Below are 22,589 nucleotides of genomic sequence, written 5' to 3'. Positions count from 1 at the left end.
ATATTGTAAAAATAATTTTAAAAAATAACTATAAAAAAAAACTAATGACACTGTCCACTGCCCTACTGACACCATTATTTGCTCTACTGACACCTTCCATTGCTATGCTGTTATACACGCATGTGTGTTTGTGCTCTGGGTGCACACCCTAATGCAATAGGCTGCGCCCACCAATGGCAGTCACTCTGCAAAGGACCCAGCAGCTAGTGAAGATCACCATTGTAGTGTTGCCTACTATAATGATTTTCCGGCTTCCTTGGAGATCAGCCAGGTACGGTATATGAATAGATGGACCAAATGTAACTATGGAAAAAAATCTCCATATCAACAATTTATCTTTTAGGATGATCACTTTCATGCATTCAATCTGGCACCACAATGCACAAACGCAGGGTACATTTTTGTACCGGGCACCGGTGCACTTTAATCTAAATGGGATAGCCATTCTGACTTTAGCACTCTTGCACCATTTACTGGACAGCAATGGCAGTACCCCAAAAGATGGGCTTTCTGGAGTTTAATATGCAAAGAGACGTTCGCAGCACAAGATCAAAAAACATCCATCACAGTACAGACATACTGTACTGTGAATGCAGTGCAAGGCTTTTTGTTGTACCAACAATACAAGCCCAATGGGCTCGCCCAAGCAGTAAAACATGAAATAAGAGGAAGGATATTTCAGAACTGACTGGTGCAGCAGAAACTGTCCTTGTAGAAGGTGTGATATCAAAGACAGCACTGACATACAGGAAATCTTCTGGTAATCACAGGAGTAAGCGTGTTTTATCCAAAGGCTCCGCTTCTACTCAGCAATGAACTGGAAAAGTCCAGACCTTAGAAGGCAATGAGGATTTTCCTTCATCGATTACCTGCTTTAAGGCTCGCACACACTATAAGAAAGTTGGGCAAACATTTTCGTCCGAGAAACAATCTTAAAATTTTCTGATAGTGTGTACCCAACTTTCCACAGCCGATTCTGCCCTTCCGAACGAAATTTCCAAAGGGACAAAAATCCCTTCTGGACAAAATGTTTTTCTCATACAGGAACAGAACAATTTTCCTTAAATGCATACCATTTTTGTCTGATTTTCGTATACGAAAAATCAGAAACGAAAGACTATGCATGATTAGAACCCATTAAAAAAAAAAAAAAAAGCCTTTGTCTTACGAAAATTTTCGTGCCAATTTTTCTTTATCGGTTTCGATTTGTTGTGAAACAACGTGGGAAATCGGACAATTATTCACCCGATTTTCCTATAGTGTGTACTCCACTTAACTTTAGAGTGTATGTCTAGATATTTTTTTTCTTGCTGCTGTTGAAGGTGTGTCCCTTACTTACTGTCTGGCGATTAGTTGTCACTGGGACAGGAGAGGAGGGGAAATCTCTTTAGGAGAGTGCAAGGATAGCTGTAAAAGCACATCCTTCATCACTTTGGAAAAAAATATATGTATAGCCCAAACCCCAAGTTTTAAAAATAGAGTAGGGAAGGGTTTTTTTTTTTTTTTTTTTTGCTGCCTTTGTACTGAGATTTCACTTCACTTTCCTCATTAGGAAGTTCGAATTCCCATCTTAGACAGTTGTCACTAGAACATTTGCCCCACTGGAAGATTTCCCCTCGCCTCTTGCACTCAGGACAACTCTAAACAACTTTGTTTTTGCAACAATGGTCATCAGAATGAATAGCGGGGTAAATCTTCTCAGTTAGGGGGGCAGGCCACACAAGAGGCAGAGGGTCTCTTTTCTACTCTATCCAACACCAATAACTTTGCGGTTGTGTACACTTCAATGCTATATCTTTTGGGAGTAAATTTGAGAATGTTGCCATAGGTAGCACCACCTAAGGACAAAGATGTTAATTAACTAAAACTGGGGAGTGCAGTGTCCCCGTCTCACTGATGATAGCAAACCATGACCGCTGGAGGTGCTCACAGGGCTGGAGGAGGTGTCTGGGGGGGTCCACCTCAATCGGACATCACTTCCGCCTTATACCCACAGGAGTCCCGTTACTTCTCCTCCAGCCCTGTGAGCACCTCCAGTGGCCGTGGTTTGCGGTCATTGGCAGGAAGGGGAAACCGTAGATTTGGATTTGACTACATATTTACTTTGCGAGTTGTTATAACATTTTAATAAACTGCCTGTTGCTGCACTACATGGCGCTTCGCTTTTTTTTAACTGGGTTCACACACACCGGAACGGTGGGGGAACTCGCATGTGATTCGGACAGGTGTCGCACGGTATTCCTGTTCAAATTGCATGTGATTTTTTGCAGTGTAAATTGCGTCTATTCATTTTTAATAGAGGCAAAACGCACCACAAAGTATCGGTATTCCACTGAAAGGATCTGTACTCGTACTTGCCGATAAAGCCGGTATCAGGGCATTCCCCGACTCTCAATAAAAACCAATCAGCTTCCAGGTTTTTTGTCAAAGCTTAATTGAACAAGCTGAAGTTAGAAGCTGATCCTGCACAGATGCACCAGATAGCACTAGCTATTTAGATTTAAGCCTCGTACACACGCAACGATTGTTGGCCGACCAATCGGCTGTCTTTTGTCCAGTGTTGTTGTGTTGGTTGAAATGTGCTCTAGAATGCACACAAATTTTTTCGGCCAACAACAACCAACTTCAGAAGTGATGTCATGTGATGGTTTACTTTCCGTGTGTTTTTTCTTCTCTGAGCATGCCCAGTCTTGCTCATCTGATGTTGTCTGCCAAAATCTGTACGGACTGACGAACAATCGGCCGTTGTGGTGACGGCCAACAAAAATTTTATAGCATGCAGACCAGATTTTGTTCGGCCGAAAAGTCGCAGTCGGTTGTCGGAATCATCATACTAACAAGCCGACAATCGGCCGATTGGACGTTGGCGGAAAATTCACGGCCAACAATCGTTGCGTGTGTACGAGGCATTACAGATATTTTGGTAGTTCACACTTGTACTGCAATAGAGTATGTATCTGCCTGAGCTAACACTTTCAGGCTATACTTGCAGTGGTGGCAAAACACAAGGTTGAGCTGTGCTTTTTAGCCATCACCCTGATGACTCACTCTTAAGGCCCGTACACACTTGACGAAAATCGGACGAAATATCCTCCGAATTTTCTCTCTCATGCTTAGCGGTCATAACCGTTTTTAGTTTTATTTTTATTTTTAGAGTGCATAATGTTCACAAAATTTCTCGTCCGATTTTTTTTTTTTTTTTTTGGGACATTTGTCCCTAGGCTTCCGGGTTGTCAGCAACTTCAGATCATGCGCGGTCTTTCGTATCCGATTTTTCAGGGACGTACTGCATACACATTAAACGAAAATTGGTAGTCTGGGGACGGACAATAAAAATTTTGGCGTTTGTCCCTCAGTTTTTTTTCGTTGAAAATGTCGGCATTGGCTGCTGAAAGTTGTGTACACACTAGCCGAGAATCGTACAGGAATTTTCGTCAGATTTTCTACTAGTGTGTACCCCACTTTAAGCTGCAAAGGTAAGGAATGGCGGGGGGGGGGGGGGTACACATGTCGTGTATCCCAACCCCCATTAAAGCAGAGAGCTGCTGACTGACAGCCACCAACTCTCGGACCGATGCTGCATCCACCTAGGAAAGAATGAATCTGCCAAAAAAAAAATTACTTTCTCTTTTAAATTTAAAAGTAGCAAACCTGGAAACGGTTAAGAAGTGGTCTCACTCACCACCAGAGCACCAATGATTGTGTTTTTTTTTTTCCTGGACCTACCAAACCCTGCGCTATCAGATTGCCCCATTGAACTAGTATACAGAAAGGAAGGCAGTATGTGTATTGAGCAATAAAAGGCTACGTGGTAGGAGACAGTTCCCATTATTAGAACCTAGCATACGTCAGGAATGACAGTTAAAATAAGGAACATGGTCATTAATTACCTACATTAATCAAATAGCTGATAAACCTACTACAGGCATAAGTGAGAAATGACAGAGCAAAACATAATAGAGAAAACACAATAATAAAGCGGAGTTCGAGGTATGGGGATTTTTACATAGTTACATTGGACCACGGAGTATGTATGTGCCATACCGGTGTGATCCCTGTGGAAGCTGGGAATTATTATATCTGCGACAATGATCTCCACTAGCAACAAGCTCCCGTGCCAAGCAGCTGATCGGCTTCGTTGTAAACACAGGCAGTCACTCATTCCAGATGCATTTCCTCAATGAATGCAAAGTGTTCTCAGATTTCTGACATTATTGCCCAGTTCCACCTCATCCAATCAGGGAACGTTTTGCATTAATTAAAAAAACGCAGTGTTCAAGGAATGGTGTCCATGCCGAGTGAGCAATCTCCTGTGTTCAATATGGAGCAGGGCCGCCGTAGGTGGTGCCTTCTACAATAATTTTCAACTTCCACAGGGGTCGCACAATATGGCTCACACATATTTACATTGGTCCAAGTTGGACCAATATGGACAATATCAAAATTGCCATACCTGAAATCTTTGAATCTGAATTCAAGGTGTGGATATTTTTGCATAGTTAAATTGCTCCAACTGGGACCATAGCAAGTATGTATATTCCGTACCTGGTTGATTCCACATGGAATCAAAATCAATGTAGTAGTTGTCGCTTCTACAGTGATCCTTTCTATCTTTCAGGTGCCATGCTAGGCAGCTGCCCTGATGCTGCACAGTAACCACGGGGGTAGGGGAACTGGTGGTCGAGTGCTTATAACTGGCACAATTTAGAATACGCCTTGAATATTTCTAATTGAAAACAGGGCGTTCATATGTTCTATGAGATACTTTTATTAGTCAAGAAATGTAACTTTTTCGAAGATCCTTTATTTGTGGAAGGTTCCCATTACCCTTTCTCCTTCTGGGTCACAGCTTGAACCCATTAGGGGTGACCCATAGGGAGGACACGGACACGCTATTACTATTATTGCAACCCCATTGACTTCCACTTCTACATTATTTAATATACTTATTAACTTTTCATTATCGCTCATTGACTCTCTCTATATCTTGTATACCATTTGCCCACTCTATATTTGGACTCTATCTTCTTTACATTTTTGTTGTATCCTTTTTACACTTCTGTTGTATCTATTGCATGTACATAACTCGAATAAAATACTTTGAATGAGAAAACAGGGCGTTGTCTGATTGGACATGGTGGAGATTGTAACGTCACAACCTCACATCTCTATCTCATCCAATCAGAGGACATCTTGTATTCACTGAGAAAATGCATATAGTTCTCTGAATGGAGCCTGCGCTGAGCTAGCAACCCTCATTAGTTATTATGCAGCAGGGCAGCCACTGGGCATAGTAGCAGTGCTACTACAATGATTTTCTGCTTCCACAGGGATTTGCTAGGTATGTAACATACATACATACTGTAAGGGATTAGCTCGGTGGTAGGCGTGGATGACGCCTTGGGGGGTGCGTTTTCCCAGAGAGGTAGCCGACAAGTGCTTGCAAACAAACAGTGTGGTTTATTAAATGGTGTTTTCTTCACCAGGCTGTATGCAGCAAAACATCCAAAATAAAATAAAACAGAAAATAAATGCTTGCCTCTGTGGGCGGCTACCTTCTCACAACTGGAACCTGCCTAAGTGTCTGTCTCCAACCTACCGTCGGGCAGACTTCCTTGTCCTACAGCGGACACTCAATAGTCCTTTTATAATAGCTTCACAGGGCAACACAGTCCTTTTGTTTCTTTCACATCAACAGTTCGTCTTCTCACCTTTGAGACGTATTCACCCTTGGTTACCGTCCCGGGCACACATCACTCCGGGGGGTCTTCTCCCAGGACCACACATCCTGTCGGGAGGCACACGCTGACTGTCCTCCTGCTCCCAGCCCACATGGCTTCAGGATGCAGCTTCTGGAGGCAGCAAACAATAGGAATTTCTCTGAACAAATTATAGAGCCTTAACTCCCTCATTCTGAACAGGTGAAGGCCTTTCAACTTCCTGCTGGCTAGCTCTGTAGCCAACACCCTAAATTAATTAATGGACTTTCTAAATCAGGTGGAAATGTATCTCCTTCCTGTGACTACATTCCCAGATTTAGCTGACTTCCTGTTACATACCCCCCCCCTCTTGTTTCAACCCTAGGGTTGGGACACAGATTTCCAGGCACGCATGTGTCAAGCACTGCTGACTCACTGATAAGCCTACTATTATCCTCAAGCTTCCGGATGAAACTGTTTTGTCATCTTCATTGACGGATTTCTCATAAATGCCACACAGTTTGTCTCTCATCTCATATACACATTCTTCAACTGCATTTTTGGCATCATTTCGCTCCTTCTCGTTTCTGTCATCTTCATTGACAGCTTTCTCATAAATGTCAGACAGCTTGTCCCTCATAACCGTCTGTCCAATCCACCACGGAGGACCGTGATCCATAGGCAACTCAATTGGGCTAGTCTTAATGTCTTCAACATTCTTAAGACGCCTCTCTCTGCAATCCATAAATGTTTTCCACAAAACTTTGAGAACCTTTGCTTCACTAAGCTTTGTTCCAAGTAGGGACTCTTGACATCCCTCTGTGACTTGAGTTGCCTCTCCATACAGCTGTACACAATCATTGACTTTTTGTTGTAAAAGGGAATGATCTTCCTTCTTGAGCTTTGCTTGCTCTAAGATGCTGTGCAGAGGATTTTCCAATTGAGACAACAGGCTGTCACACATTTCTTCAAAGTGACCCCTGTTCCTTTTCCCAGAGATATCAATATCATTCAAACATTTCATATTCATAGGCAGATCTGAAGCATTTGCACTCATCAACTTCTTAAACTTTTCGCCCTCCTGAGCGAGTCGCAGTAAAGGCCTACTATTTGATTTGATATTCAGTTTATATTTCTTGCCAAACTCTTCACAGAAGTAGCCAACCAGAACATCATCAACTTTCCTTCCACCAACATAGGGGTCAAAGGCAACAACACAGTTGAACCCAGCGATCTGGGTGGTATCCATTATAGACCTCCTCTCTGCATCAGTGAAGAAGCATGGAACTGCAACACATTCTTTTACAGGTTTCTTCAATGCACTTTCTGCTGAACTATTTGACCGCTCAAGGTCACCTAGTTCTTTTTCTCTATCTGAATTCCACATGGAATGCATCTCAAGATCACGATCAAACTTCTGCCACCCGTCTTTCACCAGTTCCATTTTGGAAACACTCCCTGAAAGGCACTTATTCATTTGCTTCACGTTTTCACCAACAGCCTTAGTTTTCTCCACTAGGTTTTCAGCCTGAACTGAGAAATCACCACATTTCTTACTCAGCTCCTTTGTTTGCTGAAGCTCTAATGATACATTTTCCAATGCTTGAAGTTTTTGAAGGAACGGTTTATTCCAAAGGGGTGATTCAAGCCACGTGTCATCACATTTCTGAGGCTCACTCAGGACAGACCCCAAAACACTGATCCTTTTAAAAACTGCATCAGGCACACTATCCCCTCTTTGGGACAGATCCTCTGTTGCCTGGAATTCCTCTTCCAGTTCCTGCAACGGAATCTTCATCTCTTCTACTTGCTGTTCTAAGGCTCGCTTAGACTTTTCTAGCTCCTGAACGCTTTTCACAACATCATCCTTGGAGCTGACCAAATCTTCCATTTCTGTACACAGCTGTTGGTTAACTCTTTCTAGTTCAACCTTACACTCTAGAGCTTCCTCCAAAGAGCGAGCCAAGAACAGGGCTTTGCTCTCGTTATCACGCACCTCCGTTTCTGCACGGGCGCGTTCTTCTGCATATTTTGCAGACACAGTCTTCTCTTCACCAAGCATCTGATCAAACTTCTTTTTCACATCTTCAACACACTGTAATGAACCAACGCTTTCTTCCATGCGTTTTTTCATAACCGCTATCTGAGCTTGCAATGTTGCGACTTGCTCTGATAAGTTTTTCTTTGCTTCCGCCTCCTCTTTTAATTGTTCCAGGAAGCCATTTTTCTCATCTTCCATTTGTTTGAGCTTTGTGCTAAAACTCAGCCTTTGACACCTCTCTTCCTGTAAGAGTTCCTGCGTGTCTTGCAGCTGCGATTCCAAGATAGAAAAATCTTCCGCAATTTCTCTAGATTTGCTGTCTGCTTGAGAAAGCTGATTTGTAACATTGTCCAACTCAACCTGCAGTCGGTTTGCCTTCTCTGACAGCTTAGCACACAATCGGTCACCTTCTGACACCTTGACTTGCGATTCCAGAAGCTGTGCCTCTACTTTTTCCCTCTTATGTTCACAATCTTCTTTTCCCTGCATAAGAGCCTTCACCTCATTGGCTAGTTTCTGGGAATGAGACTGTAATTCTGCCACACAGGCTTCTTTCTCCTTTAACTGCTGCTGGACACGTTGGGCTTCCCCTTTCCAACTTTCACAGTCCGCACGTAATTCATCTACCACATTGCTCAAAGTGGTGAGCTCATACACAGTACTCAGTAATTTAGCCTCTCTTTCACTTTTCTCGTTGTCGCTGAGAGACAATGTCGTTTTCAGAGCGACATTCTGTTCCTGCGACTCCTGCAGGTCTATTTTTGTAGCTTCCAAACACTGAAGACTTTTTTCCAGCTGATTACGCAACTCCAACATTTCACACATGCTTTGCTTCTGCAAAGTCTGAATTTCAATTTCCTTTTCCATGAGGATGGTATCTTTCTCCTTTATAGTGTCTTGACGTTTTTGCAACTCGACCAAAAGAAGAGCAGTGGTTTCTTCCCACTGTGACACATGAGACTTGAGTAGTTCATTCGTTTCCTGCAAGTTTCTATGCTCCATCTTAAGCAATTCCAAGGCTTGTTCCTTTTCTTCCATTTTCCGTTGCAAGGCATCCAACTCAGCCCTGCACACATACTCGGTTTCCTCCAAACCGATGGCCTCCATTGGCTGCTGGCGTCTCTGTTTCCAGCCTGCCATGCTCTCTTGATGAGCCTTTTGTTGAGCTGCAAAGCTCTGCTGAAAATCCGCATTTGCCTGCTGTTGAGCTGCATTTGCTTGCTGTTGAGCTGCATTTGATATAATCAGATGTTTCAACATCTCCTCCATTTTGAGTTTACTTTTCATCTGAGCACACTGCGTCTCCATAGCAGTTTCATCAGTGTTGCTAGGGACAACAACCTTCCTCTTTAGTAGACTCTCTTTAGGCATGGATGGGGCTGGTTCAGACGGCAACATCCCCTCCATCCATAGAATCCGGTCTCTCATTTCATCTATCTTTGCATTTTTCAGGCGTTTGGACCGCCCCATCTTCAATAACTCCACAAACAAATTTTTCACAGTCCAGCAAACAATTTTCAGACTACTGTCTCTTCAACACATGTAGTTTTTCTCTCTCTTGCAGGATCTCTTTTCCTGCGCACACAGTTTGTGCAGTCACTTGCACCAGACACAACAAAGTTCATCAAAAAATTTTGAGACCCCTGTCTCTTTAAAACACGTTTTTTTTTTTTTTTTTTTTTTTCTGTCAGGATCTTCTCTCCTGCACACATAGATTGTGCAATCTCATGCACCAGACAAAGTTCATCAAACATTTGCACTTCCTTGCAGGGATCTTCGCTTCTGCCCACTGCATACCTCCACCATATGTAAGGGATTAGCTCGGTGGTAGGCGTGGATGACGCCTTGGGGGGTGCGTTTTCCCAGAGAGGTAGCCGACAAGTGCTTGCAAACAAACAGTGTGGTTTATTAAATGGTGTTTTCTTCACCAGGCTGTATGCAGCAAAACATCCAAAATAAAATAAAACAGAAAATAAATCCTTGCCTCTGTGGGCGGCTACCTTCTCACAACTGGAACCTGCCTAAGTGTCTGTCTCCAACCTACCGTCGGGCAGACTTCCTTGTCCTACAGCGGACACTCAATAGTCCTTTTATAATAGCTTCACAGGGCAACACAGTCCTTTTGTTTCTTTCACATCAACAGTTCGTCTTCTCACCTTTGAGACGTATTCACCCTTGGTTACCGTCCCGGGCACACATCACTCCGGGGGGTCTTCTCCCAGGCCCACACATCCTGTCGGGAGGCACACGCTGACTGTCCTCCTGCTCCCAGCCCACATGGCTTCAGGATGCAGCTTCTGGAGGCAGCAAACAATAGGAATTTCTCTGAACAAATTATAGAGCCTTAACTCCCTCATTCTGAACAGGTGAAGGCCTTTCAACTTCCTGCTGGCTAGCTCTGTAGCCAACACCCTAAATTAATTAATGGACTTTCTAAATCAGGTGGAAATGTATCTCCTTCCTGTGACTACATTCCCAGATTTAGCTGACTTCCTGTTACAATACATACATACATACATACATACAGTGATCCAGCTGGACTAATGTAACCATGCAAAAATATCCATACCTGGAATTCAGCTTTAAAAAAAAGAGAGTGGCCTTCTACAAGGCTTAGTCAACAGAGCAGTAACCCATAGCAACTGACCAGCTGTAACCCCTAAACTCTGTGCACTACAGTAAGCTAAAATCTGATTGGTTGCTAGAGCTTACTGACCTCTGCACTACAGATGCCCTATGCCCTCCCTTATTAGGTAAGGAATAAATATGTAAATAAACAGGCTTAAAGTGGTTTTAAAGCCTTAAAGCGTTAGTAAACCCCACAACACAAAATCGCTATACTATTTGTCTACATACCTCAGTACTAGTTATCCCCATACCATGTTTATTACTGTATTTTTCTGCTTGACTTCTTGCTCCTGTGTTCTGGCCAAAGCCGGCACCATAATTGCGGTATCCAATTTCATATAGCGGTATTCTACCTTCTTTTCCCTGGTGTCTGCGGGTAGTGCTATGATGGAGGCACGGCACCCGTATGAACAGACTGACGGCACAATGAACGTGTTGTCAATTGGGGAGAAAATGCGCATTCACCAGTGACGTCATGCTGACAAAAATCAGGCAAAATCTTCTAAAATTGCGTGGGTTGGGGTATCATGAAAGACACCTAGATATAAGTAATTTCACAATGCTTTGCATGGCGCAGAGTAGGTCAGGAGACTTTACTACCACTTTAAGTTTGTTTCTGTTTTTTTTACCTTTATGCACTCTCTGCATTCAAGTGGTTTTAAAAGCTGAAGGTTTTTACCTTTGTGCGTTCTAAGCACGAAGGTAAATGCCTTCCGTGTGCAGTAGCCTCCAGCCCCCCCCCCCCCCCCCCCAATGCTTACCCGAGTTCCCTCCGGTTCAGCGATCTCCATGATAGCCTTTCCTGTCCCGGGACTTTCTCCCCTCATTGGCTGAGACAGCAGCGGGAGCCCACTGGCCCCTACTGCTATCAATCACAGCCAGTGAACCAATTAGGAGAAAGAGCAGGGAGGGTTAAGCCGAGCCACATCTCTATGTGTCTTATGGATGCTTAGAGCAGTGGCTCGGGAGCAAGCACACAGCAGTTCTCCAAGGACAAGTGGCTTTCTCTGAGAGCACTGCTTGATTGGGGGGGTGGGGGAAGCACCAGCGGGGAACCCCAGAAAAAGAGGATTGGGGCTGCTCTGTGCATAACCAGATTTGCTGTTTGGAGACTGAAGAGTGGGGAATTTGAGTGGAGAGTACAGTTTTTATTGGTTGATTGGCCACAGGTGCTTCAGATCCAATATAAATTTCTGCAGGACTCCTTGCTGAACTTGCCACCTTCATGCTTGCTGTATCTCTGAGAAAGTGGACCTCGACTTAAGCCCCGTACACACGTACCGATCATCGGCCGAACGATTGGCCGTCTTTTGTCCAGGGCTCTCTTGTCTGTTGAAAACTGCAAAAGACTGCACACAAATCTTGTCGGCCAACAACAGCCGACTGCAGAAGTGATGCCATGTGATGGTTAACTTTCCTTGTCTTTTTTCTTCTCTGAGCATGCCCAGTCTTGCAAATCTGCTGTCTGTCGGCCGAAATCTGTACTGACTGGCGAACAATCGGCCGTTCTGGTATTGGCCAACAAAAATTTTAATGCCTGCACGACAGATTCTGTTCGGCCGAAAATGCGCTGTCGGCTGTTGGAAGCATCATACTAACAAGCCTACAATCGGCCGATCGGTCACCGGCCGAATATTTACGGCCGACAATCGGTACGTGTGTACGGGGCTTTAGTGATGAGGTAAAAACCAGAGTTTATAACAGGAGTCTTCAGACCAGTAAGTAACATCTGAAGTTTTTGATTAGTTGTGTTATTGTTGTAACCGGGAAAATGTGTGCTAGCAAGACGGAAGGTTTTGTGCAGTGCACAGTGTGCCGCATGTATACAATAACTGAGCAACTGCTCCTATATGGATACCACTGTGACAAATGTGAGCGGGTTGCCCTTCTGGAAGCTCCCATTAGGTATCTGGAGGAGCAAATTGCAACACTGGGCAGAACTGACATCCTTGAAAGGGGCCCTCTACTCGCTGGGGAGGATGGAGGGGCAAGTCAGGATCATCAGGTAGTAAGATGGGTTAATACAGTCAGAGGGAGTGGTAGGGGCTCACAGAAAAGGAAGGCCAGCCCTGGGTTTGAGCACCCTAACAGGTTTGTCACGTTGGCTGAAGATGTGGGGGTGGCAAGCTCAGAGGTGGCAGCCGTAGATGCCACTGCTATCCCTAACAGCCGGGGGAGAGCAGTCAATCTAGTAGAGGTGGTGAGAGGACTGTTGGTAGGCCTAGACAGCTGGTGGTAATTGGGGATTCTATAATCAGAAGGACTGATAGAATAATTTGTCGCCAGGATCATCTCAACCGAATGGTTTGCTGTCTCCCGGGTGCCAGGGTTCGGCATGTCTTGGTCCAGGTCTTTAGCCATGCATTAAGCTCTCCAATCTCCCCCTGTCTTTCCTATGTTGCGCATGGCACAGGCAATATTTCAGAGAATATCCCGTTGGAGGTCCTTCCCTTTAACTTGCAGCCTAGTTAATTGAATTGGTTCTTAAGGAGCCTCCACCTTCCTTATATTCTGTCATTGGTTCCAATGTGGTGTATCAGGGAGGGATTTTAGAGCACTGGGCTCACTTTTCTTTGGGGTGCAACCTATATGCTAAAGATGGTTTGCACCAAAACAGAAGGGGGTCTTTTGTGCTAGGGGAGAGGTTTATGGGAAGGCTGGAGGAGTTTTTAAACTAGGATTGGGGGGGGGGGTGAATTAGATCATAGTGGGGCAGACAGGTCAGACAGGGGTCAGCCCCTATTGGTGGGTGGAATGGGGAAAGATTTTTTTTTTTGGGGAGGGGGGGGGGGGTTATGATCCAAAATGGATCAAAAAGTGATATGGTCCAGAAATATTTCGACAGAATAAGGGTTGATAAAGCACCTGAACCAGATGGCATCCACCCACGCATGCTAAAGGAATTGAGTGCTGTAATTTCAAAGCCTTTCTTTCAAATTTTTAGGGACTCATTAACCACTTGCCGACTGCCTAACGCCGATCTACGTCGGCAGTCAGCCCCTCACAGGCAAAGTGACGTAGGGCTACGTCACTAGCTTGTGAGGGTCTAGGGAGCGAGCGCCCCCGGAGGCGCGCTCCCGCTCCCGCGTGGTCACGGACCCCCCCCCCGCGCGTGTGACCAGCGGACCCGATGTCCGCCGGTCACTCGGCGATCGGCGGGGGAGAGGGAGAATGTCAGGCAGCTTGTGTAAACAAGCCACCTGTCATTCTCCTCGCTGTAAAGACACTGATCAAACGGATCTAGTATGTAGATCCGTTGATCAGTGTCCTTACAGCTCAAGCCACAGCCAATCACAGTAGAAAGCACGCCCCTAGGGATACACACAGCCCCTCCCTTCCAAATAAAGTTAACCCCTTCATAACCAGTGTATTTTTACAGTAACAGTGCATATGTATAGCACTGATTACTGTAGAAATGTCACTGGTAACCCCAAAAGTGTCACAAATGTCAGTCAAGGGTCCGATCTGTCCGCCCCAATGTCGCAGTACCGCAAAAAAAAAAAATCGCAGATCGCCGCCATTACGCGTTAAAAAAAAAAACAACAAAAATGACAAAAATCTTTCCCTTTGTTAGTAAATGCGATAACTTTTGCGCAAACCAATCAAAATACGCTTTTTGCGATTTTTTTTTTACCAAACATATGTAGCATAAAACAAATTGGCCGAAAATTTTAAAAAATTTTGATTTTTACTTTTTTTTTGGGGGGAATTTCATATAAAAAAAAATGTGAAAAATATTGTTATTTTTGCAAAATTGACGCTCTTTTTTTGTTTATAGCGCGTGATCAAAAAATCGCACAGGTGATCAAATACCACCAAAAGAAAGCTCTGTTTGTGGGAAAAAAAGGACGTCAAATTCGTTTAGGTACAGCGTCGCACGACCGCGCAATTGTCCATTAAAGTCACGCAGTGCCGAATCGCAAAATACCCCCTGGTCAGGAAGGGGGTAAAATCTTCCGGGGCTTAAGTGGTTAAGGACTGGAATAGTACCACTGGATTGGCGTAGGGCCAATGTGGTGCCTATATTTAAAAAGGGATAAAAGTCTTTGCCAAGTAACTATAGACCTGTTAGTTTAACTTCTATAGTCAGGAAGATACTGTAGAGTTTATTAAAAGACCACATAGATGAGTTCTTGCTGGAAAAAATATTTTAAGCAACAGACAGCATGGATTAATGAAAGACCGAAGTTGTCAAACAAACCTGATTTCTTTTTATGAGGTGGTGAGTAAAACCTTGGACAGAGGGGCGGCTGTGGTCATTGTATACTTGGATTTTGCAAGTGTTTAACACAGTTCGCTATACCTAGCTAATGTGTAAGGTAAAGTCTACATGTTTTAAAAGATCAGTTTGTAAATGGATAGAGAATTGGCTAAAAGATAGAATTCAGAGAGTAGTGGTTAATGATACTTACTCTGAATGGTCTAAGGATACCAGTGGTGTACCCCAAGGTTCAGTGTTGGGACCCTTACTTTTTATTTCTTTATTAATTATATAGGGTCTGGGATTAAAAGTACCATAATTTCCAAAAAACAACAATATCTCTCCTGCGCTCGAGTGGTATGCGGGAAGGTGAATGTTCTAGGCGGTTTTATGACACAAATGAAGTGGTCTTGCTGCCCCCCCCCCCCCCCTCAGGACCAAGGGTATCCAAAAGGCACTACAAGAAAACACAAGAGAAGGGCGCACCGACATTGTGCATTACCACTTGAAAGTTTATTAAAAATCAAAAGAAGGGTAGTGTACAATATACTCACAAGCATATAGGAAATGGGCACCGCTCGCTTCCAGGACCCTCTTCCTCAGAGCCAAAAATCGCCAGGAAGAGGGTCCTCCCTCGAAACGCGTAAGCCACATCAGGTTTTGAGGATGCCATCACGCTATCCAGCAGTAGTCCTGGAAGTAGAAGTGTCCTGGAAGTGAGCGGTGCCCATTTCCTATATGCTTGTTCATATCCTACGTTTGTGAGAATATTGTACGCTATCCGTCTTTGATTTTAATAAACTTTTAAGTGGTAATGCACAAGGTCGGTGCGCCTTTCTCTTGTTGTTTTCTTGTATTAAAAGTACCATTTCAGTCTTTGCAGATGACCCCAAGCTTTGCTGTCGAATAACTTCCTTACAGGTTGTCTCCAACATACAAGCTGACCTCAATGCACGGTTTCATTGGGCAACTATGTGGTTAATGAGGTTTAATGTTGATAAATGTAAAGTTATGCACTTGGGGGCTAAGAATATGCATGCATCATACATACTATGTGGGGGGGGGGGGGGGGTAGACCTGGGGGAATCCAAGCTAAGGTTTCCAAAGCAAGCAAAGTCCTTTCTTGCAGAGGCAGATCATTTTGCCCCTGTAAAAATCATTAGTAAGACCTCATCTGGAATATGCAATTCAGTTTTGGGCCCTAGTCCTTAAAAAGGATATCTGGGAACTGGAGAAAGTGCAGGGAAGGGTAACCAAACTGTTAAGAGGCATGGAGGAGCTCAGCTATGAGGAAACAGAGGAACTGAATTTATTCTCTCGAGAAGAGTATATTAAAGGGGGATATGATCAACATGTATAAATAAATACATAAGGGGTCCATATAGTGAACTTGGTGTTGAGTTATTCACTTTAAGGTCATCACAGAGGACAAGGGGGCACTCTTTACGTCTAGAGGAAAACAGATTTCGTCTCCAAATACGGAAAGGTTTCTTCACCGAAAGAGCTGTGAAAATGTGGAATAGACTCCCTCCAGAGGTGGTTCTGGCTAGCTCACTAGATTGCTTTAAAAAAAGGCCTGGATTCTTTCCTGGGTGTACATAATATAAATGGGCACTAATATTTATAGGTAAAGTTGATCCAGGAAATATGTGATTGCCTCTCGGGGGATCATGAAGGAGTTTTGAATCATGCTTTGCTGGGGTTTTTTTTTTTTTTTGCCTTCCTCTGGATCAACTCCAGGTATAGGATTGTGTATATGGGATTGAATAGTTGGGTTTTCTTTACTCTTTTTTTTTTTTTTTTTTATAGGTTGAGCCAGATGGACATTTTTCAACCTGACTAACTATGTAACTATATATAAGATGTTTGTTTTTGTTTTTTTAAACTAAGCTTTAATAACACTTTAAGGTAAAAAACCTTCTGTGATCAAGATCCCCCTGAGCCTCCCTTATACATACTTGAGCCCAAACTAGACACAGCGCTGCGCCCAAAAGCAGCAACTCTCTCCCTTCACATAGGGCAGACTGATAGCAGCAGGAGCTATTGGCTCCCACTGCTGTCCACCAAATCCTGTGAGAAGGGGGCGAGGTGAGCTGTGCTGTCTGTGTCTATAGACACAGGCAGCATGGCTCAGAATTACGTCTGCACAATTGTCCTCATAGGAAGCAGCTTCCTATGGGGGCGCTTAATGAAAAAGGAGGAGCACCAGTGGGGGACCTCAGGAGGAGGATCAGGACTTCTCTGTGAAAAACTATTACACAGAGCAGGTGAGTATAACCTTTCATTAAGGAAAAAAAAAGAAGTTTAGAAACACTTTACATTAGACCTTTAGGGCATTTAGAGCAAAGTGCAGCAACCCATAATAACCAATCAACCCTGCTCATTTAACAAACTGACCACAGCAAGCGGATATCGGATTGGCTGCTACCGGCTCCTGCACTTTGCACATCATCCATGCTCTTTGAACTGCCTTAATGCAAAAGCCCTTCGAGAGCAATAAAAAGTACAGGGACAGCAAGCAAGACTGATGATAACAGACGTACACACACATAAAACACCCGACTAACACAGATCAATTGTATTCCCCGCTTAGACAAAACACTGACAAAATGAAATCTGCATGATTTGAAATTCGGTTGCCCCTAGTAACAGAGAAGCCGAATGCAGCAAGGGTTTTGAGGGTCATTTCAAGAACATAGCAGTCACAAAGGCTCCATTTTCAAAGGCTGACGGGGAGACACAACTATCATCCCCGAGCTTTAAATCAATGGCAATAAGCAGAGGCAGCGTGCAAGGTTATTCATCGAGGCAAGGTCAAGGTAGATTTCCACAATGTGCCCCGTAGCCTGCGATACAGATACACGGCGGCCAGTAATGAGTATATACCCGGGGCACAGGATAAATACTGAGATCTGAGCACAACAGAATGTTAGATATACACAAGTCATAGCCAAGAGATTTCACAATTGTCATTCAGCACAGGAGAAGGAAAGGAGGGGGGGGGGGATGTTTAAAGTATAACGAGCAAAGCGTACCGTGTACTCCATGGTCCCCTTTGGCTTCTGGAAGGACATCCGTCGCCCATCTTTCTTCTCGAGGGTCTTTTTCTGCCCGGTATCTGAAGGGTAATGAGGATAGGTACGCATTAGATTCATGTTCCTCCTTCAGGATTGTCACAGGCTGTTGGCTAGCACACGGCTGCTGCAAGACATTCTATTTCACCAGTTACAAGGCTTTCACTCTGGAACCGGAGGAGAATCAGTCTAACTGAAACCCAGCTGCCTGCGAACAGTTTTTTTTTTTTTTTCTCCTCTTTAACCAATATAAACTACTGTGACAAGTGTGATACATTAGCCGGGGCTGTGCTTCCTATTATCTGGAATAAAGGATAGTCCCAACGATTAGGAGGCGTTTATGTACCTTCTATAAAACGTGCATTTAAAACAGGCTTACCAGACATACTTTATAATGGATTAAAACAAAAGAGCAAATTGTCCACGGTATTACAGGAACCGGCGTGAAAGCAGAATTGCAAATCAAGGAAAATGGTCAGCTTATTTATTTCGGGTCTAAGAACTTTTCTGTAGTTGCCAATGGCAGAGCTTTGAGGAGTTGAGCGGAAAGCAACTTACAGCGCACTTGGTCCATACATCCCCTTTACCATCCTTTTTCAAACTGAGAGCTGCTAATATATCAATATATAAAACACACATGTATATCTATATATAAACACATACATATATGTAGCAAGGTTTCCAGGCCTCTGGCCTGATGTGGGTCTGCCATTAGTACCGGTAATCTCTCCAACCCATGTGAGCGGAGATCCTGGGTGTGACAACTGAAACAGCGACAACTCCGGCATCTTTGTTTGTGGTTTTTATTGGAATAAAGGGGATGGGAGAAGGGAATGAGTGGGATACTCCTTGAGGCTTGAACTAATTACAATTGGGACTTTACTTCTGAAATGCCCGTTGGCGCTTCCGTGACGCCAGCCAATGCTCACTGACACTGAGAACACTCTGTAGAACAGAAGAAGTGCTGAATCCTCGACTTTTAGTCCAGAAGATCCAAGACTGAGAACTGTAGAACTCCTGACACTGCTGTACTGTGAAAGTCACTGAATACTTTCCCTCGCCTGGCACAGCTTGAGATAGTATGTAGTAGAACTCTGTATAGCTGTCTCTGTAACTGGCACGCTCTGTACAATTCAGGGCCCAAACTGCAGGTGCCCCCTTTGACCTCAAACTCTTCAGGGTCCGCTGACTAGGTACTCCCCTCTGTAGTTTCAGAGTCCTCTAGGTAGCCCCTTTACATCTAGCCGACAATGAATCCCAGAACCTCTTCCAGAGTGGTCCCCTCTAACTTCAGGCAGACTTCCAGGGGCAATCCACAGTACCAACGACCTGTGTAGGCTTTCCTGGGACTGGACCCCTCTCTCTCTCTCTCTCTCCGCAGGCTCTCGGCACACCGGATCCCCCTCAGCTCACTCAGCACGCTCTGGACACTCAGATGACACCCTGAGACATCCCCACCTTCCTCAGACAGGAGGAGAGACAGCCGCACTCTCCTTCCTGGGACTCTGCTCCTGCCAAAGACACCGTGCCACGCACTCCCCCCCCCCCCCCAAACTTATACCCACTCCAAGAATCCTTTGCAGCATAATCTGTCTTCTGGGGTAGTTACAAGCAGTGATGTGTCCCTGATTGGGCTTCCCACACTGCCCCATGAGAAGCCTCTCAAGAGCCAGTGGGGATACTTCTCCCCTCAGCAGGCACATCTGGAAGCCCTGACATCCTACCTAACAAATCACAGCCCTGCTGTTAGGCAGACAAGGCCCACTATACATTTATACATTTACCTAGCACCTACCTGTATGATGCTACATATATATTATAATCTATCTCCTAAACTAGATACAGCAGACATTCGGCCCACTTTCACATTGGTCCGTTTTGACAAGTGATTTGACGTGTTAAAAGGATTGTCAAAACTGAGCCAATTGCCGGAAATGGCACCATCAGAATCGGTGAGACGCCATCCCTTGGCGACTTTGGGGAGCAATTTCAATAGACATCTGTGCAGGAACCCGCAAAGATATCTGTGAAGGAACCCGCAAAGATATCTGTGAAATTGCCCCCGAATTCGGACTGAAAATGCCAGTTTGAGCTCAGCTGAACTTACACGATTTTAAACCCGCCTCAGTATGAACCTAGGCTTAGGCCGGGTTCACATATGTGCGGCTGCAGTTTCCCACCTGGGGTCCGGTGCATTCCTGTTCACTGGTTCAGGTCATCATTTTTCCCTGAATTCACACCTGAACTAGACCCACCGTGGTCTTCCCAGACACATGTGAACCGGCTCCATTGAGAGCCGCTCAAACACGCATGTCATGCGGTGAAAACCGCATACAATTTGCACATATGTGAACCCAGCCTCACTCAAAAATAAAATTCTGCAGCTTTCTATTCCTCACCCCTGTCTACTTTAGTACCATTCTTTTTTATTTTGACAGCAGAACTACGGTACATACAGTATTACCGCACATCTAGCGGGCTGAGAGATTAGGGACGTTCGTTTTTGGGCTGACAGATTAGTGTTTAAATGGCCGAAGGGGGGTCGTTTTATATGGCGAGCATAGTCCAAAACCTAAATTTTAACTGGAAAGTTAGGGGTCGTCTTATACGCCAGCATATACGGTATATCATTTTTGGCTAAATATGGAGTTATATGTTAAAAATAAAAAGAACCATTAGGTATTAAAAAGGGAATGGCCCTTTAGCTAAACTTCCTTCACCGGCACTAACCAAAAATAGAAAGTAAAAAAATAATGTATTATGTGTATGTTTTTTCTTCTTTTTTTTTTCTTTTTTAAACAAACCAATTTGATGTGGCGATGTTGGAGACCTTGTGGGTAAATATTTGTATGTCCATGATGGTATTATGAAAATGTGTACAAAGTGCAGAACAGTGGCTGGAAAATGCCATGGGGCAGGCAAACACCCCATCCCCCCTCCCCAACCAACCCTGCAATCCCAGCACAGTCCTAGCATATCCTTACACCAGCTGAAGCTAAATTACTGCTAAATGAATTACTTCATTCAGTGATGAATGTCACAATTTATGACTTAATTGGCAGATGAGGAGCTTAGAACAAACAATCCATTCCTTTTTGTTTCCCCTAAATCCTCCAACTGCTTCAAACTGGTTAATAAAATATATTTATATTTAAACAATATTTTGTCTCATGGGATGAGCCGCAATACCAGATTTCACCAGCAGGTGGCAATGTAGTCAGAGTGCAATTTTTACAGCTACCAGAGCCGTTAACCACTTCTGGACCTGAAGCAGATTTTGCACTCTGCAGTTTTAGTAAATCTACCCCACTGATGTATTTAGTTTAAATGGCTTACCAGTAGGCCATGAGCATCCTCAAAGCTTTTTAACCTCCTCTGGACCGGAAGGATTTCCCCCCTTAATGACCAGGTAATTTTTTGCGATTTGGCACTGCGTTACTTTAACAGACAATTGCGTGGTCGTACAAAGCTGTACCTAAATAAAATTGATGTCCTTTTTTCCCCCCACAAATAGAGCTTTCTTTTGGTGGTATGCGATTTTTTATTTTTGAGCTATAAACCAAAAAAGAGCAACAATTCTGAGAAAAAAAAAAACTTCACTTTCTGCTATAGAACATTCCAAAAAAAAAAAAAGTTTTCTTCATTTTAGGCAAGTTTGTTTTCTGCGACCTATTTTTGGTAAAAAAAAATCCCAATAAGCGCATTTTGATTGGTTTGCGCAAAAGTTATCTAGTTACAAATTAGGAGAAAGATTTAGCTCACTTTTAGGAATAGTGGTGACCTGCGATTTTTCAGCGGGACTGCGACATTGCGGCGGACAGATCAGACCCCTAACTGACATTTTTTAAAACTTTTGGGGGACCAGTGACATTACTACATTAATCAGTGCTAAAAATATGCACTGTTACTGTAATAATGGCACTGGCAGGGAAGGGTTTAAGCCAGGGGCAATCAAAGGGTTAAATGTGAGCCTAGGGGGTGTTTTCTAACTGTTGGGGCATGGGTTTGTGAAATCAATACAGAGACCTGTGGTCCTAAATAGGAGGAACACAGGAGCTCTGTATTGATTCCTGAGAGAACAACAGTCTGCTGTATTTACAACAGCAGACTGCTGTTCTAAGCACGGGTGCTCTGCAGCAATCGCGCTTCACCGCTGGCGAGTGGGCACGCGCACCCCAGAATCGCTCCCGCGAACCGCCGTACAGGTACAGCGATTCGCTGGAACCTGCCGCCGTATATAGGTGGCGGCTGGTTGGTAAGTGGTTAAACTAAGCTCTCCAGGTCAACCATTGATTCAGCAAATGATGAAGGATCCTAAAGTAGAACTCCATTACTTTGCTTTTGTTTTATTTAGTATGGAAGGATAAAAGAGAAATCTATCTTTCTTTGAGAGAAAATGCCTGTTCGGTAGATACCCACTCCCACTTCCAGTCAAGTCCCCACCAGAACTTCAGCACCCCACCCTTCCTGCCCGCAGCCTCCTGGGACGCATCACAGGTTCCAGCAGGCTGTGGGACCATTCAAACAGAACAGCTTGGCTTGCAAATGCACAGAGGGGAAGCTGGCTGTAAAAGCTTTTTCCTCTACCCCAATACTTAAAGTGCTTCTAAGACCCGATTCACACTAGCGTGACTTGTCAGCCTGATAAGTCGCGCTCCCTCGCGGTCCATTGACTGCTACAGGACCCGTTCTAATAGGAGCGACACAAGTCACTCCGACTTAGAAAAAGGGTCCTGTACTACTTCAGGGAGACCTCGGAGCGACTTGGATAGACTTCCATTATGTGAAGTCCCTGCCAGTCGCTCCGAAGTCGTGGTGCATGGGAATGCACAAGTCGCCCCCGAAGTAGTACAGAGTCGTGCCGCCCCCAGTGTGAACCGACTCTTAAGGTTGAAGTTTTTTACCTTCATGTATTCCATGTATAAAAAGGTAAAAACACCATTTGT

At 44.2% G+C, this 22,589-nt stretch overlaps 1 protein-coding gene across 2 annotated transcripts in view; it reads right to left on the bottom strand.

Annotated features, from left to right (window-relative positions):
• OXR1 (oxidation resistance 1) overlaps window positions 1-22,589 on the bottom strand; it is a 957,024-nt gene that overhangs the window by 168,141 nt on the left and 766,294 nt on the right. For both annotated transcript variants that reach the window (XM_082257928.1, XM_082257929.1), the window contains one exon: window positions 17,605-17,687. In XM_082257928.1, the coding sequence (XP_082114054.1) occupies window positions 17,605-17,687 (83 nt within the window). The remainder of the gene's footprint in view (window positions 1-17,604; window positions 17,688-22,589) is intronic.

The sequence above is a fragment of the Pelophylax lessonae genome (assembly GCF_965119305.1).
Source record: "Pelophylax lessonae genome assembly, chromosome: 5".
Classification (NCBI taxonomy): domain Eukaryota; kingdom Metazoa; phylum Chordata; class Amphibia; order Anura; family Ranidae; genus Pelophylax; species Pelophylax lessonae.
The sequence above is the reverse complement of the archived record's forward strand: the minus strand, read 5'-3'. Positions and strand labels throughout refer to the sequence as shown.